General features: G+C 37.4%; 2 protein-coding genes across 7 annotated transcripts in view; one reads left to right on the top strand and one right to left on the bottom strand.

Annotated features, from left to right (window-relative positions):
* Positions 1–20,581, bottom strand: part of Mettl9 (methyltransferase 9, His-X-His N1(pi)-histidine) — a 44,072-nt gene that overhangs the window by 1,298 nt on the left and 22,193 nt on the right. The gene's annotated exons all lie outside the window — the stretch shown is intronic.
* Positions 1,755–13,064, top strand: Igsf6 (immunoglobulin superfamily member 6). 2 transcript variants are annotated; one of them, XM_003477812.4, is made up of 6 exons: positions 1,755–1,904; positions 5,680–6,039; positions 8,379–8,485; positions 9,133–9,183; positions 9,747–9,827; positions 11,093–13,064. In XM_003477812.4, the coding sequence occupies exons 1-6, from the start codon at positions 1,838–1,840 to the stop codon at positions 11,147–11,149; spliced, it is 723 nt and encodes a 240-aa protein (XP_003477860.1). In that variant the 5' UTR covers positions 1,755–1,837; the 3' UTR covers positions 11,150–13,064. The 2 variants fall into 2 exon arrangements, with proteins under 2 accessions (XP_003477860.1, XP_012997554.1); XM_013142100.3 differs by having other exon boundaries at positions 10,950–13,064.

The raw sequence follows: 20,581 nt of genomic DNA, 5'->3' as shown, positions 1-20,581 counted from the left end.
CAGTCCTCCTACTTCAGCCTCACAGAGTGCTGAGATTATAAACATGTACCACCACATCTACCTGAATTTTAGTTTCTAAAAACAGATCATCAGTGTGTTTTTCAAGAGAGTGTGACCTATTCCCTAACTTTTCAGAATAATGTCATAAAAATTAAGCTCTAAGGCCAGAAGTAGGTAGAAAACTAAAATGAAGGAGTCATAGCATTTCTTGGTTGGTTAGTTGGTTGGTTTGAGACAGAGTCTCATCACATAGTTCAAGCTGGCCTTGAACTAATGGTAATCCTCCTGCCTCAGCCTCCCAAGTGCTGGGATTACAGATGTGTGCCACCACATTCAGCTCACAGCATTTCTTAAAATACGGACCAAAGTCTCTCTCAAACCTATGAGTATCAGTTACCTAGAGAATAAAGGAACCAGAAAAGATTTTCAAGTTACATATAAACCAAGTGCTGACTACATACATACACACACACATACAATCATACACTGAAATTTAGGGATGCTTTTAGATCCATTAGTGATGTAAAAAAATACACATACTGTATCTTTAAGTGTATTACTAAATTTAGACCTAGAATAGCTTTCTGTGAATGAGAAAATATACAATCAGCAGAGGCCAAGAGTATAAAGCTATTGTGAAAATTTTGTTCATTGTTTTCAGTGACCCAGTACTAAACCTTCTCTCCATGCCTGGGATCCTTCCTAGACAAAATTTCATCTAAAAAGTAAAGTCTGGGGAAGCACCTCCCCAGCCTTTCTTGCAGCACAGCACTGCACACAACCCTGAAGCTTAGAATGAAGCACTAGTGACCCTCAGAAACAAGGCAAGAGGCCGTTCTCCTGGGGGCAGAGCAGCGGGGTGAGATCAAGTGGCTGGGAGTGCTACCTCGTGCTTGGTGGCGCAACACTCTACCAGTTTTACAGCATGACGCCATTCTTCCTGGTTGTGACCTCTACCTGCGGTTCTCCAGACCTGCAGAAACTCAGGAAGCTACCGCTATAACCTGCCCACAAGTTTCTTTCTGCTTAAATCAGCCTGAGTCAGTTCTTGCTGCTTACAAAAAACATGACTGCTGGTGCCGAGAGGGGGAGTAGAGGGGTGACAAGGATCCACAGCAGAGAGCACCCCCACAGCACATTAAAAAGGGAAGAAGCTTAGAGTCAGATGTGGCAGTGCACACCTGCAGGTCCAGCTACTCAGGATACTAAGGCAAGAGAATCACAAGTTTGAGTTTAGTCTGGATAAATTAATGAGATCCTGTCTCAATAAACAAATACAACTGTATACTGCAATCATGTACTAATAAAAATGACAATTTTTATTTTAAAAGAATGGAATTCAAAACTAGGGCACACCTGGTTAATGATAGCCAATGTATGCCTACACGTTAGGATGCACTGGTTGCTAATTCTCACAGTCCTACCGCAAGACGCTCCTTCTGCTGCCTCTGCATGACCGCTAACAGTAACTGGCTCAGAGTGAGGCTCAGAATGAGGGGACGGGACTCACCACTCTACTGCTCTAGAAATTTATATACTACCAGTTAAACATCACTCCTTCCTGGACAAATCTGCTATGTGTAAAACAAAACCTCACTCAAAACATCTAACCTAAATCCATGAAAACAACATACATACTGATTTAGAAATCTCAACTTTAAATGTCAAAACTGTTACAAACCATCTTTACACAATTTCAGAAAGTTCCTGGTTATGGTTCCTCAATAAGAGTTCCTCTCTGGTTTTCCTTTCTTAAAAAAGAAAGGACTTTTAAAAAGAAAAAAAAAAAAAAAGCCAGCTCTTTTTTCAAATACACCCTTGAAACACACACACAGAAATGGGGATTGTGAACAGAAGCCAGTCTGTTCTCCGTCTGGAAATCAACCTACTTCTATTTTATATAGGTAAGGCTGCTTTTTTTCCTTCAATTTATTTAGCTGCTGCTTTTTTGCCTAAAGCGTTTATATTTTAAATGCCTACTGAATAATTTTTAAATGTATAACATTATACAAATTGTCTAAAGTGATGTTTCTTTTTCCCTCAGAGGAATAGATAATAAAGAATAGCTAAAGTAGTTTTATATTAACCTTGAAAGTACCCTTCAACTGCTTTAGAGAACATCTCACCAAAGAAGATGAAAACATCCTTTCAATCACATGTGCTAGTTGGTAACAATTCTCATAAAGGGAAACACATTCTACACAGTATGTGTGTACAGTATCTGACAAATACTTTCAAAATGTAATGTTTCTAAAAATATGGACTTTTGTAAAATAAAAAGTATTGTACATATTTCAAAGACTCCCACTCCTCCTCTCAGAGAGAACAGCCATCCCTTAAAGTCTATTTTTAAGAATGTGGACTACTTGTTTTTTTCTCTGTGAAAGTATTTCTTACAATATGTTGCTAATAATCTCAGATTTGCCCCAAAAATTTGAATTACAGGTAGGGAAGAGGTCAAAAGTTCTTAAAATTTATTTTTTCTTGTCTGTAAGGAAATAGACCAAACTGTTAGTGGTGGTTATTTTGGACAAAAGTACTACGATGATTCTTGCTTCTAGTTTCAGCAATATTCCATTTTTCATATACATGTGTGTGTGTGTGTGTGTGTGTGTGTGTGTGTGTAACTTTTATGACTCTTTTCATCAGTATTATTTTATGGACAAGGCCTTACTTTAGAGATGTATTCAGAGAGATGTGCAGGCGGCATACCTGGGACTGACCCACTACCCACACAGGGAGTGCAGTGGTGAGGGAGAGCTGAGACCAGGTGGGGCTGAAGCCAGTTAAGGGCGCACTGTGCTAGGCTATATTGGCATAACTTGAAATTTTCTATAATAAGAAGTTATTTATAAGTATAAAAATTAGCCCTCTAATTTTCTAAGTTGGTTTAAATAAAACTGCAAAATGACTTTTATTCTCTCTACCAAAATAAACTCTCAACATTGTTGGTATATACTCTGATTAATTAACCATCCTAAACCAGGCATGGTGTCTCACGCCTGTAATCCTAGCACTCAGGAGGCTGAGGCAGGAGAACTGTTGCAAATTCAAGACCAGCCTGGGCTACAAAGTGAGCCCAAGGACAGCCAAAAGTGTATATCAAGATCCTATCTCAAAAAGACCAAAAAAAAAAAAAAAAAAAAAAAACAAAATCCTACGGAACATAAAAACTTTTTTTTTTAAAAGACATTTATTCAAAGGTGGAAAAGGGGGAAGATAGAGAAGATGGACAGCTACTCTGGACAAGAAGAAAGTATTTGAAAGTGAATTATCTAGAATACAAAAACTCAAAAGAGTAAATGTTTTGACAGGCATGGTAGCACATGCCTGTAATCCCACCACTTTGGGAGGCTGAGGCAAGAGGATCCAGCTTTTCCTAGGCAATTTAGCACTTAGCAAGACTCTGTCTCAAAACAAACAACAAAAATTTTAAAAAGAGCTGGAAATATTGCTCAGTACAAAAGTTCTGGGTTCCAGCCCCAGTAGTGAAGAAAAAAAAAAAAAGAAAGAAAATGTTCACAAGATCTGACTATGCTGTGACACTGCTCATGCTTCTCTTTTTGCATAATGTTGCTTAACTGGTGGAAGAGGGAAGAATGCTTCCTCATAAGACTGTGCTATCTGAGGAAACCACTACAAGGGCTTTTCTCCCATCCTCAAACTAAGCAGGAAACTGCAAATGCTTCTCACTTTGCCTATAGTTTTTAAAGAAAGATTTGACAATCAGCTTCATTTTTAAAAACTTCAGTTTGAACACCATTTGAAACTGAGACATCACTTTACTTTGTTGCATTTTCACAGGTGCAATCCTACTTCAAATTTCTGCCACCCAAACATTACTGTAAAATGTAACGTGCTCCTCTAGACCACCAAGGGGCTGAGCCTGTGTAGGAGGAAGGGTGGTATTTAACAGGCACTGCAGGCTGAACGGCCAGCTGGCCTCTGGCAGCCACCATCACAACGGTCTTCCCAAGTGACTTCCTCTCCTCATCTGGTTATATATATCATGTCACCACAAAGCTCCCAGCTCATCTAAAACTATGCCAACTCTAAAATTATCACATGGTGAATTCACATTCACATCATAAACGCCACAGTCCTAATTTTAATTCCTCTTCTGTCCTGATTGGAGACCTCTAAGAAAAACATTCAGTGACAAGGAACTCCTGTTTGAAACTTAGCAGCAGACTACTTGGATTGCTTTTCAATTTCATTTACAGGAGCAAAGGATGCACTTAGACAAATAAGGCCATATGGAAACACACAACCAGGCAGAAGTCAAATTATGACCCTGCTTAAATTTCAGTGTGTCTCAACCAGTAGTGTTCACATACAACCTCCTTTGCTCCCAAAAAGATTTTGGGCAGGCCTTCTCATTTATAAGCCTCTGAGTGGCTTTCCAGCTTTGGGTGTGTGGGATTACAAAGAAGGTCAACATGGAGCCCCAGCTCCAAGCAGTGCCACATGGTGAAGAGAGCCCTAGGTAGGGTAGGGTGTCCAGGTCCAGCCCTGTGAACACCCTGTGGAAAAGTGTCCCCAGTTATCTCTGAAATGGGTATGTGACATTGTAGTGGCAGAGAAACAGCAGTAATAACCACCTTTTATTAAATATGCAGTATGGCTTAGGCAAGTGAATCCTCCTTATGAGTGGAGTGTTGCATTTAAACTTCATACAAACCACATAAGGTCAGTAACACCAGCGCCACTATGATGAGCAAAGGGATGCAGATCAGAGCTAGAACTGGCAAAGCTGGGATTCAAACTCGAGTGTGTACTCTTCTCTTCATCACAGTATTGTTAGTCAAATAAGGCAGAAGTTACAAAGGACTACAGAGCAATGTATGAATGCCAGGAAGAAATCAAATCTGCCTACTTTGGTGTACTTAGTTCATCTGGCCTTTGCTCAGTAACTAAAAGGAAAGCATGCCAGGGCTGCACTTCCACAGGTGTATGTTTTTCCTTTTATCATGTTTCCTCGGTGGCCACTAGGCTCACAAAGGAACCACTGTGAACTGCCATGAATGAATGAGCAATCCTAACTCCTCCTTAGGAAAAAAAAAAATCACTCCTGCTCAGGAGCTAAATAAGCAGCAATAACATTTGTATGAAGAGCCTGACACACTTTCCCATGCTACACACAATGCTTCTAAGGGCAGGGGTCCAGACTAGGAAACACACTGTCCAAGACTACGTGATATGCCCAAAATCAAAGGAGAGCTTGTAAGCAGTAAGAGGATACCAGGACTCCGAACATCTATCTCAAGCTCTGGCACTACCTCAGTTTAACCATGCTGTTCTTGCTAGACCCTCTATCAAGTAACCAGATGGCACAGCATAAAGAGTTAGGACAGGTGAGGCCCACTAGTGTCTGTTTCTATAGCTTTATTTATACTGAAAGAGAGAGAGAGAGAAAGAGAGAAGGAGGAAAGGGAAAGGGAAAGGGGAAGGGGAAGGGGAAGGGAAGGGAAGGGAAGGGAAGGGAAGGGAAGGGAAGGGAAGGGAAGGGAAGGGAAGGAAAGGAAAGGAAAGGAAAGGAAAGGAAAGGAAAGGAAAGGAAAGGAAAGGAAAGGAAAGGTGGGTGTGAAGGCAGGTTGGGTTTTTGAAGCCCAAAAACACTAGAAAAAAGCACAATGTGAGGAAGGAGCCTGCTAAACACTGGTCTACTTCCTTCCCCAGGTGCCATAAGGTCCTGTATTGTCTCTGTCAAGCAACCGGGTTACCTAGAGGTGGACTACACGCACAAGGCTGTCACCATAGAATGCACCTTCTCTACAAGTGGATGCCCTTCACATCAACCACTGAGCCTGTGGTTTCGATATGGCGTTCACCAAGCTGAGCACCTCTGCTCGGAAACATGCAGAAGTGAAGCTGATAAATTCACAACGAGCAAAGTTTTGGACAAGAACAAAGTTTCTCTCACTATCAACAGGCTGAGTTCAAATGACAGTGCAATTTACATCTGTGGAATAGCATTTTCTGATACAGGGGCACCAAGAGCCAAGCAAACCGGGCACGGGACCACACTGGTGGTAAGAGGTCAGTCTGTTAAGTCTTTATTAAGGGTATCATTACATGTTGCACAGATCTTTAAAATTTCACATCACATTGAGAAACTAAGAAATAAATTTGCTAATTTAGTATCCTAGCCAATGAAGGGTATGATCTGAACACAAGTTGCCATAATGTTTGGACTCAAGAACTACTCCAACCTCATGGCCCAGCATCCACAAACAAGCCCTTGTAGCAGCTGTTCTTTCTTTGGGTATACTACAGTAAGCAGGTTCAACATGGATTTAACTATCAGTCTTCTCAGGAACTGGCTGGAAATTGTACCATCTACAACAACACAGCAGAGAAGCATAAGTTGCCAATAAACTCAGCATAGAAAAACTACATATTATGAAAAACAAATAAATTTGGAGAGAAGCCACTGGTAGACCCTGACCCTTCTCATTCTGCCTGGACATTAGAGAATAGAAAATAACAGCCCTGGCTTCCTGAAATTTGCTAACATCTCTGACAATCCCTCACTCAAGTGAGGACATCAAACCTAGCTAAATCCTATCAGTAATTTCACTAAGTCATTTCCTTGAGAAGTGTGAGACGAAGAAAGTAAGTAATCCCACCTATTTGAGAAGCTGAGGCAGAATGATCAACTGAGGCCAGAAATTCAAGGCTATCCCTGTTGACATAACAAGACTCAACCTCTTAAAAAATTTTTTTAAAAAAAAGAGAGAAGGAGGGAGGAGAAGAAAGTAGAGGAAAGGGAAGGAGCAGAGGGAAAGGAGGACAAGCCAGATGTGTGGCACACAGGAATTTCATCATGAGTTTGTGGTCAGCCTGAAATACATAGCAAGACCCTGACTCAAAAAAACAAACAAGAAATTTCATAAAGGATGATTTATATGATTCTGGGAAAAGAAAGAAAAGGGCAGTAGCTCCTTATTTTTGTATGTGCTTATTTGTGTGTGGTTTGCTTTTTTTTTAACCTCTTCTCTGAAAAAGAAATCTGGTACAATAAGCCTGAGATCATTTCAATGATATCAAAATCAGCCCTTCACAGTTTTAAAACAAGACTTTTGAGCATCTGAGACTATCTCATATTATGATCTCTTTTATCTACTAGGGGTATAGTTGTAGTTCTAATGGGCTTTTGATACTCACATGTCACTTAAACTTAGCTTATTCTCATGTGTAAGATAAATTAGAAGTGAGCTAATACACACACCTCACATATAGCAAGTAATAAATACATATTAGTTACTAATATTACAACAAACACACAACATTTTTAGAAACCTGAACTCCTATTTTTTAACATGTTAATTAAAGGAGATGATGACTTCTGGAATGATTAAGGTTACAGAGATTCTTCTTTATGAACAGAACTGAAAGTTCCTAAAATGAACATGGCAACTGCCTTCTTTATCTACAGAGCTCTGGGTTAGTACTGAAACTTTTAAATTTCAGTTTACAGGGTCAGGGATTTAGCTCAGTGGCATAAATGCCTACCTGGCAGGTGTGATGTCCTGAGTTCAATCCCTGGCACCAAAAAAAATAAAAAATAAAATAAATTCTAATTTAATCGTTTCACAAATCAAATGTAGGTTGTATAAACTGAGTTAATGGGATAAGCATCCATATTTGGTTGGAATATATGTTTAACAGATAATTTTAAATCAACTTGTATTTTAAATCTAATGTAATCAGATACTTGAAGCTGGAAGATACAGCATACCACTTAGTCCTTACATACAGCACAAGACACTTCCAAGAGAAAACCATTCAGAATGTGAAAATGCATTCAGTAATTCTGTCTGTAGAACTTTATTAGGAAAAGCACATATCACAATAACATGCCTTTTAAGCAAGCAGTAAGCACTATGATCCTCAATCGATGGCCTTATAGGTTTTTTATAGATGGCACTCTATAACAGCTGTAACAATTCCAAGGTTATAACAACAGCATCAACCAATATTTATAAAAATGTCTTAACTATGTAAGTTAAGACACTTGCACTGCATTTCTAACAAAATAAATTTATAAATACCCTTGAACATGATGGCTTGAAATGTTTAACCTGAAGTCATGCTTCATAAAGAAAGAGATTCTTACATTCTGACAGATGGCTAGTTGAATTTTTAATTTTTAATGAGTAATATTTTTGGTATAATATTTTTGGAATAATGTTTTGGTATACATTTTAAAGAACAGACGAACTAGTTTTATCTATCAATATACTTGAAAGCTTTCCGACCCTCAGTAAATGTTTATATGAATAGACAAAGTTAAATTCACATTAGCTTTAATGATACTGTATATTCATAAGAATATGCTTCACCAGTGACTGTTTCTTTCTGTTTCCATAATGAAGAAAGTAAGCTTCTCAGCAAGGAACTGCAGAGTGTCTTCATAGCACTCTTAGTCCTGCTCTCAATCTTTATTATTGGCATATGTGTGATCTTCGGAGTTCTCTCCAAAGTAAGTGAAATGTTTCTGTACTGAATGTATAGCCTTGACTATTACCAAGGGGAAAATAATTTCTACCTCTCCACAAACTGTGAGCCTCAGAAACAGCTTGCCTAATTAACATCTTCCTCTGCCACTGCAGGGGTCACCACCTGTAGAAGAAGGCTGTAGAGGCCTACATTTTTATCAATGAAATTATTAACCAGAGTTCACAGCTTACAGCGCCTTCTCTTTTAATCCATATGGGAGTAAGACACCATCTTCTGTGTCAGCTTTCTGCTATGAGGAATGGGAAAGTGAAGGAGAGTCAGTGTTACTGTGATCTATGAAAGCCTAAGAATAATCTGTATAACCAAAAATAGGTTAGTAAAGAGATTAGAAGCTACCTTAAAATATTCAGAAAGCCCTAAAGTTACTAAAAAAAGAATATCTTTGCTATAGGAGGGGGTACTTATATTAGAATTATTATAAACCCTACAATAAACAGTCTGCATTGTTAAATTCATCTAGAAATAAAAGGACCTTAGAAATGTAGTGAAAATTATTACCTCATTGTATATCATTTGAATTTTAAGTTAGTTTAAATTTATTGAATAAGGTGTCTGTCACAGTTGTTGTGAGTGCATAAAATGATTATACCTTCCCTTTTTTCTTGGCAGTCAAAATCTAACACTCTAAAAACCAAAGAAACAAAAGAAGATTCACAAAAGGTACAGACCAACACATAAAATTTTTCTTTCTTTCTTTCTTTTTTTTTTTGGTCTTTTTGAGACAGGGTCCCACTATGTAGTTCAAGCTGGCCTTGAGCTCACCTTGTAGCCCAGGTTGGTTTCAAATTTGACACAATCTTCCTGCCTCAGCCTCCTGAGTGCTGGGATTATAGGAATGTACCACCACACCTGGCTGTAAAATATTTTTTAAATTGTAGCTGTTTGTAACTATGTTAAAGCTTAAATATTTTAACAAACAAAGCTTAAATATTTTAAGAAAAAAGAATATATATTTCTGAACCACAGATACTGTACTAATGTCTCCTTCTACTAAGAACCTCAATAATAATCTCAAGTACAACTGATTTCAATTTGGCGGCTTACTTCTACAAATTCTACTTAATGTATTCAAAACACAAAGGAGTTAACCACAGGTGTAGATATGCTGGGGTGGTAGTCTCTTACACTGACAATAGTGAAAGAAGAAAAAGTTCTGATGATGTTCAGCAATCATCACTTATGCTCCTACAACATACAAATTCTTTTCTCATTTGTATTTATAGAAGAGAAGTGCTCGGCGTATTTTTCAAGAAATTGCTCAAGAACTATACCATAAGAGATATGTGGAAACAAGCCAACAACCCGTAAGTATAAAATACAAAAAGATGTAATACAAATATAAAGCATGCTTCACTGGAAAAACTAAGCAGTCAACGAGCTGTCAATAAGTGCCTTCTCTTGGAAAACTCTGAAAGAAGATTTCCGCATAAAATGCATTTTTATATAAAACTTGTTTTGAATATATAACTAAGATATTTGATACAATATAAAATAATTCCAGGCTACAGTTTAGTAACATGGAAGCTTTCAGAAACATATGGCCATCTAATGATTTCAATAGATGCAAGAATATTTTTATGGGACAAAAATTACTTTTTACAGTATCTTGTATGCAGAAAAGATACTAAGTTGATGATGCACACATTTGTGAATTGTATTACCAAAACAATTCTTGTTATCAACAAAACAAAAAGTAAATTCCCAAGGGCTGAGGATGTAGTTCAGTGACAGACTTACCTAACAATGTAAGAGGCCCTGGGTTCTATTCCCCAGCAACACCATAAAAATATAAATGAATTCACATTTCAAAAGAAGCAAATAATGCTACAAAAATGAATTATTTCTTTAGTATTTGGAGTTAAAGTGATAAGAAGAATATTGTATTACCTATAATACATTCTGATAGTGGTCTTTTAAAAAGATGTTATTTAAAACTAGTAGAGCAGATACACTGTTTCCATAAAGTATAATCAGATCTCTCAGATTTATATTAAAATGCATTATAATATAATGAATATAATATAATATAATGAAATCAATATACTAGTAAAATATTTTTTTCCTAAAAATATTTTCTTCTTAGACACTATCGAAAAGGCAAATTCAACAGGATAATAATTATGAAATATAGTTTACTCTAACTTTTAAAAAAGAATTTTATGCCAAAAGCGAGTATCATATAAGTAGTCATTTCAGCCTTCAGTGTATATTCAAACACAAAGATAATTACCCAATTACCCAAGACACCACTCTGAATTACAAATGCCTGTTTACACTTTTTTCTTATTGAGGCTAGCACATCTTTTAAACAAAAAGAGACCTTATGGAAGGCCTATAAATAACTAAAATTACTGGCCAGCGGTTTGACAATGGCATCTAGACAAGTAAATTATTTTTTCTTTTCCCACATCCTACTCTAAATAAAGGAAAAACAGTAACCTGACCTTTAGGATTATTGGAAGGATACCAGAACCCAGAATACAAGACCGCACAGTAGGTTATATGTTGCTTGGAGGATGGCATCGTTGGTTACATAACCATAAACATGGCTCGTTATTTACTACTACAGGAGAAAGACAACACTTATGAAAACAGAGGAGCATTTTCCAATTATGAAAGACCATAGAGCCACTGAAAATCCAACTGCGAATAGACCACATACATCAAAACAACAATCAAAGGTAAATGGATTACATTTGTGGCTCGCTGTAAAAAAGGATGGCAGGGTAACAATGAAGCTAAAATTAACAAAAATTTTAAAATACAAAAATCCAACACAATACAACTAAAAAAATTTTCCTAATTTGCCAAGAAAATTCTAAATGGCCTAACATTTTCAACAGTATTTCAGCTTAGCATTAAAAAAAAAAAAAAAAAAAAAAAAACTTGGGGCTGGGGATTTAGCTCAGCGGCATAAGTGCCTGCTTGCAAGCAAGCAGTCGTGAGTTCGATCCCTGGTACCGATAAAAACAAAAAAGACAAAAAAAAAAAGAAGAACTTTTATACTATGCATCGTGTTTGCTTTGTTTAACATATAAAGCTTTGGAATGGATATTATATTGAAGAAGATTGGAAGTCAAATCACATTCCTCAATCTTAAGTGGAAGAGCTGTCTTTATGAGTTGTGAAAATGATGAGAAGATTAGAATCAACAAGGAAGGGAAAAAGGAGAGTGAAAAGTGTCAATAATTTGAGTTTGAAAATTTCATTTTGAAAAGTACCATGGAGCAAAAATTATTTTTTTTGGTATTATAATAATCCAACAGTATGGTGGATTTTCCTGCCAAAATATGCAAAATAACTTATATCTTGCTACCAACAAAAGTGAGAACAGAATAGATGAGCACAGGAGGGAAGACAGAGGAAGAGGAAGTAAAAAGGATGAAGATTTGCTATATATATGTAACCAATTCCCCATGATGAATGTACTTATTATCAGCAACACATACTAATAAAAAAGAGGGATTAATGAGCAATAAAGAAAGAAAAGAACATAAACACTGCATCGAAATACAGAAAATCCAAAACAGAAGGTTAAATGGAGAAAACCTCCCAACAAATGAACTACAGCTGACTCTAGATGTCAGTGTTGTATTAAAGACAGCACCAGGGAAGCTGAGGGCCTCGCACTGACTGCACAAGGCCTTTGCAACAGTGACGTTTAACCAATTTCGGAGGGAAGTATCAAACGGGACTGCTGCAGAGAAGACATTTATTGACATCAGTATCATTTCACTAAGAAAAATGTAATTTGGATTGTTCTTTGAAAGTTGCTTACTTGTAAACAATCTAAAATACTCCAGTATACACTGTTAAACATCAATTATAATGCATTATGTTTATTTCATTAAGGTGTTTCTTTTAAGCTGGCACTGAGACATATTCTTTTTAAAACCCAAACATACCTTTTAAATATTTTTAGATTGCTTTGAAAGTATTTTACATTAACAACTCAAATCATACTTGGATAGGGGAAAGGAAAAAAAGGAAGGGAAAAGGAAAAAGATATAAAGTTATATATATACATGTAAGATAGCTAAAATGACTATACGACTCATTGTATTAGTTCTTGGAAAAGCACAGTTAATATTCATATGATTAGATCAATTTTGCATGTCTATATCTGGTAATCTAAGCAACCTTCTTGAAGGTAACAATATGCAATATTACAATCATTGTCAAATTCCTATCATCTTGTTTTGTAAACCTATACTGTTATTGTTTTGGGTTTGTCTGTCTCTTTTGCTTTTTGTTTTTCTTTTCTGGGTCTTTTTTTCTCTTGAATTAAAAAAAAAAAAAAACCTTAAATCATAGATATCAAACCTTTCTGACAACACATGCCCAGGAAAATAGAAAGGAGCAGGAAAGGAGAGGAACAAGCATATAACTTCATTTTATTTCTATGTATACACATGTGTTGAATGCAATGTAAGCGCACATATGTACATGTGTTGTATGTGTATGTTGTGTATAATGTATATACAAACAAATAAAGCAATGGCATAAACAGCATAAATAAAAATGTTAATATTTTCTCTCTACATTTCAAAATAATTTTTCTGTGTACTCTCATAGGTACACATTCTCACTTTAAAACCACTGCCTTAGGTGAAAAAAAGAACTTCTGAGCCAGATGGCAAACAAGGGGTAAGCACTAATTCCATGTACGTGAATAGAAGCATTCAATTAGATCATTTATTTTTCATTTCTGACAGTCATCACATTTTGCACTTAATTCCAGGATGAAAAAAAACACTGTTCCGTGTGTAACTAACTCATCAGGAGTTATCCCCAGGATAAAGTAACCAGGAGGCAAAAACCTTAGGAATTCATGTTAGATTTTTTTTCGAACCAGAAATCAAACTCAGGACCTCACACTTACCAGACAGACACTGCCACTGAGCCATATCGCCAGCCCCCTATACTGAATTCTAGCTATGCCTTTCCCAATGTAAGCCAAGACTGTGTTTCCAAGGTCGACTTTTAAACTGATGTTTAGAATACACTTTCCCAAACAAAGGAGTTCTGTTCCCCCGTGTCAAAAACAGAAGAACCTGATGTATGTATACTATTTATTCTGATTCGTTCATGTAGCCAACAATGTATACTGGGTGCTATACTATTATGCAAGACCTTTTTTGCACATTATGCTTGAGTAGGCTATCCCAGTCATACCACATTCACACCTTCATATTTTTTCATATGCTGTTTTCCTTAAAATGTATAAAAGCCTTCAAACTCAGCTCAATAAGCACACACGAGGCCCTATGTTGGACCCCTACCATTGAAAAAGCAAAATAAGCCAAAAACACATCTCGGTGTTACCTCCAACATGAAATCCTTCTTAACTACTCCAAACTTAATGGAACTTTCCTTGTGTAATCCACAGTACTTTTATCATAGTTAACACATTATGCTACCATTGCCTGTCACATCTATTTTTCTGTACTACTTTGTGTTTTAAAACTAGAAATGCAATTCTAACTTATCATTGTATTTCCACTAGTGAGTACTACTCTGAACAAAGGAGGCCCTCAACTGTCTTTACATGAAAGGAACTGCACAACATTCATATAAAAAATATTCCTTTAGAATTTCAACTGAAATATGTAGCATACTTCATTCCTAGGCTTCAGCTCTGATCTCTCTCCACAAAGGCTATTCATTGGATCCAATAACATTAATTTTCTTGCTATATGAGCATCCAAATGAATTTTCACTGGAAAGGATTAAACTATAGCTTCCTGTTAAGATTTGAGTTTCCCATGCCAATAACACTGAAATGATCTGCCTTAGTCAGTCTGGGCTGCTATAACAAATTTCCATAGGCTGACTGCCTTACTATAAACATCAGAAATTTGTTTCTCAGTTCTGTAGGCTGGAAGTCTGCAATCAGGGTGCTGCATGGTTGAATTCTAGGAAGAACACTCTTAAAAGTTGCATACTGCTCATTTCTTATATTCTTACAGGTAGAGAGCAGAGAATCAAAATCTCTTAGGTTTCCAATAAGGGCACAATCCTATATATGAGGCCCTGCCCTCATGACCCCATCTCATCCCAGTTACTTCCCAAAAGCCCTCAATTCCTAATTCCATCACAATAGTGTGAGGGTGAGGGTGAGGGTTCCCAACAAGAGGGAAACAAACAAACTGAGAAGTATTCATGTGTCTATATCCCTATCTAATCATATGCTAGAAGATATTAACAAGATTTTCAAAACAAGTGCCTTCTTTGTTGTATGGTATAAGGCTTGAAAGAATCTGAATGGGAATTTGGAAAACAGAGATAGGGGAAAGCAAGAAAGCAAGAGAAAGAGAGAAAGAGAAGGAAGGAAGGAAGGAAGGAAGGAAGGAAGGAAGGAAGGAAGGAAGGAAGGAAGGAAAGGGGAAGAGGGAGAGGGAGAGGGAAGGGGGAGGGGAAGGGAGAAAAAAGGGAAAAAGTAGAAGCACAGGAAACGGAACAGAACAGGCATACAGCTACCTATGTCTCTGAGGCATCAAGTCACACAAACCACTGGAAAACACATTATGAGACAGTTAAAGTACAATAGGAAGATTTCAAATTCTGATTACTGTTGTCAAGAGTTCTGGCAGACTGAAAGATGTTAATACTGAAAGAACTGGAAACAAGTACAATCAAAGTCATGAGTAAAAACAAAATTAGAGGATAGGATAGAATGAAATACATCTAACATTCGTCAAATATCAGTAATAAGACACAAGGTTTGACACTGTCTATACACTGGATTATTTAATGCTCACAATAAATTGCAAAGGTTGCCCCTTTCTGCAGATGAATCTCTAAGATTAATGAGAGGTCCAGGTAACCCATATTTCAAACCCAAATGGGTCAGTCCTCAAAGCTCAAGTTCTCTGCATGAAATGATCCTTCCAGAGACCAGCTTATTTCTACTCAGCTTAATGAGAACTTCAAACTACGTATGTCTAATTTAGTTGGACCAGTAACCTTGGGAGAAAAGAACCACCAAAAGACTAAACATCTCCACAAGCAGGGACCGAAATGGGAATGATAAACTGCATTCTTTCACAGGAGAAGTCTATCAAATTTTCAGAGTAAAGAATGCAATTTAACATTCCCAATTATTTTTCATCAAGTCAGCAGAACACTAATATCAAAGCAAAGATAATACCTCCTAAAAAACAAGATCAGCCATCAACTATCATTTATCAATAATATTAATGCTTCCATTCTTATTTAGAACTTTTATAAATAGGTTCTAACAGTGCGTTAAGAAAAGAGAATCACCAAATCCAGAAATATCAAGAGTACTAGAAGACAAAAGGAAAAAGTATACAACCATTTCTATAGATGTCAAAAACTTAGATAACAGAGGAGAAAACATGATGGCTTGCTAGGGGGCTGGACGGAGAGTCTCTGCAGAGAAATCAAATCAGATGCTAGAATATGACAACATGTAGAGGGCCAGAGGATTGAATAACAATTCTTATTAACCAAGGCGGTAACGGAAGGGAAAAATAAAACTAGGAAAAGGAAGGAAAAGCGCAGGTGGAGAGCTGAAATTCGACACGTTCACTGGGACCCGTCCCACGCTGTACTAGGTGCGCCCAGAGGATCCAAAGTTGCGCTGCACTGAGACCACAGCTGCTGATAATGGGAGTCCGCGAATCCCAGGCCCTTAACCAGCAGTGGATCCAAGGGTAAGAGCTATATTGGCTCCCGGTGAGAGCTGGAAATTGGGACCTGGGGCCCCGTGAAGCAGCCAGAGCCACCTGGTTGCGCCGGAGGAGACTGTGAGAAGACCATACACCTGGACTCCGAAGCTCCAGGCACCACGAAGTTTTCTGACCAATGCACTCTGTGCTGGGAGTGCAGTGAAGATACACAGGGCAGTATGCAGTGGACCCAAGAGGAAGAACTGCATTGATTTCCGGTGAGTGCTAGGGACTGGGTCCTGCGGCTGCTGTTGCTGGGTGGAGGACATCTTGGAATTGGGCAGAGCCCAGCACCATGGTGGCGTCAGTCAGCCACCCCTGACACTGAGAGGACTGGTGGAGAAAATCTTGGAGTTGGGCAGAGCCTGGTGCCGCAGTGACACCAGTCAGCCACCCCTGGTGCAAATAGAACTGGTGGGGTCTGCTGGGGCTGAGCTATGCCTCTGGTTGGGACTCAATAAGCAAGTACAAAATTGTCGTGACTCTGTGACATCCACAAGGTACAGCCTAACTTGCGGATTGACTGGCTCAGAGGCTCAGGGCTAGCCTGCACCGTCCCTGCATCCCTGCATATACCTCAGATAACAGCAAATTGAGGAGGGCAGCAAAACCCCAGTCAGCACACTTCAGAAAGACCCTAAGCAATACGGAGAGGACCAGAGACCCCCAGGATGCAACAGTCTGAAAGAAACCAGAAACATGACAAGAAATGAAAATTAAAAAAAAATCTCCAGCTGCCGAACCTGGGAAAATAAGCCCAAAAGAAGTAAATACAGAAGAGAACCAGTGCACTAACTATTGTACTCTAGAAAAATAGCTTCGTTATATTTGTATCATAGCAATACCTGTAACAATAACCTTAACTTGGCCTTACTGTATATGTGTTTTTCCCTTCCCCCTCTGGATGACCTAATTGATATGTTAATCAATGCTCTCCTCTGTAAAGAATGGTAAAATCTTACCTAATTGATATGTTAATCATTGTTTCCCTCTACAAATAACAGATGTGGTGCTAAAGTAAAGTAACTAAGGTTGTTAATTGCTGTTAGACTTCTCTATTCTTCGCTAAGGAAAACAAGATTTCTTCTTATCTAAACTTGCTTGTATGCAGGAAGACTTGCTTGTTAGCACAACCCTTACCTGATCTTGCTCTTCCCAAGACGTGTAATCGCCCTTTCTGTTTTGTAGTGTAACACACCCCACCCCCCTCCTTACATTGTGTGACCAGCAGCTGTTTGTGGATTTTAAAGATAAAAGCCCTGACTTTTAGCTGTCAGGTGTGCAGTCTCCAAATTGGCTCCTGGAGGCTGTGTCACCAGGCCTGGCCTAAAATAAAGCCTTTGCTCCCTAAATTTTAATTTCTTGCTTCCTTAGGTTTTATTCCAGGGTCCGAGTTATCACACTAACCATCCAATACTAGACACAGCATCAGCAGACATAAAGAAATACCTTCATGACCTCATAGATGAATTTAAAACTGTACTTCTGATCCAAGTGAGGCAAGATATAAAAAGATTAATTAAAGAAATAAGCCTCTCACAAGAGAACACAGATGGAAGAACAGAGGAAATCAGAAAAGAAAGAGAAACCTTTGATGAAGAATTTAAATGTAACCTAGAATACATGAAACAGATCCAAAGAGATTACCAGGAAACTAAAAACTTCATTGAAAACTGGCAAAACACCTTGACAGAAACTAAAGTTAGCCTTTTGAAACTTGAAGAGAGATTTATGATATATGATCACAAAAGAAAAGATCTCTTAAAAATAACGAGGAACCAGAAAGAAACAATTCAAAGGCTAGAAGATGACAAAAGGATACATAACTTAGGAATAAAGCATGTGAGTAAAGAAGCAGGAGTAACCAAAAATAAACTACAAAAACTATTCACAGATATAATAAAGGAAAACTTCTCAAGCATAAGAAAAAGAAATGATATCCAGATAAATGAGCCCTACAGAATTCCATCCCCCTACAACCAAAACAGATCTACACCCAGACATATAATAAGCAAGATTCCAGAAATCCACCAAAAGGACAGAATACTAAAAGCAGCCAGGGAAAAGAAGCAGATTACCTACAATGGAAAAATTATCAAAATAACAACAGACTTATCAACACAAACTCTCAAATTGAGAAGAGCCTGGGGAGAAATAGTCCAAATCCTGAAAGAAAATAATCTGCAACCAAGACTGATGTACCCAGGAAAACTCTCTCTCAAAATTAATGGAGAAATAAGATGTTTCCAAGACAAGGAGGAACTGTGGGAGTTCATGGCCACCAACCCAACCCTACAAAAAATACTAAAGGACATTCCAGAGAGAGAGAGGAAAAAATACCAAGATTCCAACAACATGGCAGAGAGGCCTCAATGAACGGGGCAGACAGTGGAATGAAGGAGCAAAGTGGACAAATTATAGCAGTAAAATAGAATAGCAGACATGAGGCAGAGATGGTAAGCTATAATCTTTAATATATAGATAGCCTTGATACACTAAAATAAAAAAAAAAAAAAAAACAGGCAGAGTGGATTAGGAGGCAGGCTCCATCAAGATGCTCTGAATAGGAAATACACTCAACCCGAAAGAGGGTTAATAAACTGAAAGTCAAAGATGAGAAAGCAAAGCTATATGTAACAGAAAACCAGAGAGAAATAGGGACAACTCATTCAGCAGCCGCAGATAGACTGGAAAGCTATGACACTTTGGGGCAGTGTAGAACTACACAGCTGGAAGGAAGGAAAACCCTATGACTTTAGTATGTAAAGGAGTACAGCTCAAGATCAAGCTCTGGGGTAAAAAGGTTCAGCAATACTCAGATAGACAACAGGCTGGCCTCCTAATCTAAAAGCTGAAGGGGCTAGTGGGACCCAAAATATACAAAGCATCCTGAGAAGAGGGAAGATGAAAAACAGCCTAAAAAAGGAAGGCAGAGGCCATTGTTAATTGTGTATCAGGATTTCAAAGTCATAGTAGTATTATCGCTCTGTTTAGTTTGATTTTATTTTGTTCCAGTCTGTCTACTCATATCAGATTTGAGGGCACAGACATCTAATCCAAAAATAGCAGGTTATACCAATGGTAACTATCCTTAATTTCCTATTAACTTAAACTGAAACCCTGTATTACTTACGTTGTCTTACTATGACTCATCTTATTTGAATCTGGTTTCTTAGACCGCAGTTTTGCCTTGGCTGATTTTATTCGAATTTGGTATGCTTGCTTGATAGTATCAAGTCTAAAAGTAGATTCAACTACTCTGACGATGACAAGATGTAAAAGATATCCATACCGGTTTTGATTATTAACCACTTTCAAGTCCTACAATGTCTTCAAAGTTGTGTTTTTATAAAAATAGCTATGTAATACTGTGCTTAACTGTATTAAACCTGATGATGTGGACAAATCTATTGAAAATAACAAAAGAAAGCATAGTAACTATGGTAGATCACTTAATATTGTGGTCTTATGTGTCTTTTTCATTGCATGTTTTTCTAGGAATTTGTTTTGTTGTCTTGTTATGATCTGTTTTTCCCTATAATACAGAGAGGATAGATATACATGTAGAAATTCACACATGGAAGGAATTTTTTAAACTATTTACAGGAATAGATACTCTGAAGAAGAAGAGACACTAAGAAACCCAATGCTAATTCTGTAACATTATGCTATAAAATCTAGCAATTCTATTATTCACTGTTCAGAGTAATATTAGTCTAGTCTCTTAAGTTCAATTTCAGCATACGTAAAGATAAGGACAGCTACTATGAAGAGAATGAGAGACATTATGGTAGTCATTATTGACTTACCCAATGTCAGGTCTTGAAGACCTAAAAAGCCTTCATCATCCTGTAATGTTTTGATTAGTTCTATATTATGCAATATGTATTCAATGTGTGTGAAGATGGGGACAACTATTTGGAAGAAAACTAGAGACAATAAGATAGACAGTGAAGATCTCCAGTGGACTTGCTTTGAAATCTGTATTCCTTTAAATTGTTTATGAACTGTTTTGTTCTGTTTTGATATGTTTACTCTTACCCTAAGGTAAGAAACAAGTGTGTAGGACTGATAACCATATTACTAAGTTTTTGTTGGATCACTGAGCAGAACTGTTGGCAGTGTCACTATTTGAATGTCACTTTGTATGCTTTCATTTTGTAACCTGAACAACTATTTTTAAGATGACAATATGTAACTTATCAACTAGTGATTTCTTACTGTTTATTTTTCTATAATTCTGTATTATTTCTATCCTTTTTTTTTTCTCTCTTTTTTGTTTTGTTTCTTTCTCTTTAAATAATAAAAAAAAAACTTAGGTAACAAAATTCAATATTGACTGCTAATTTTTAAACTCCTAATAA

Source organism: Cavia porcellus, unplaced genomic scaffold (assembly GCF_034190915.1).
Source record: "Cavia porcellus strain 051 isolate PalLab524CR breed Dunkin Hartley unplaced genomic scaffold, mCavPor4.1 scaffold_16, whole genome shotgun sequence".
NCBI classification, from domain to species: Eukaryota; Metazoa; Chordata; class Mammalia; order Rodentia; family Caviidae; genus Cavia; species Cavia porcellus.
This window is presented reverse-complemented; position numbering and strand designations above follow the sequence as displayed.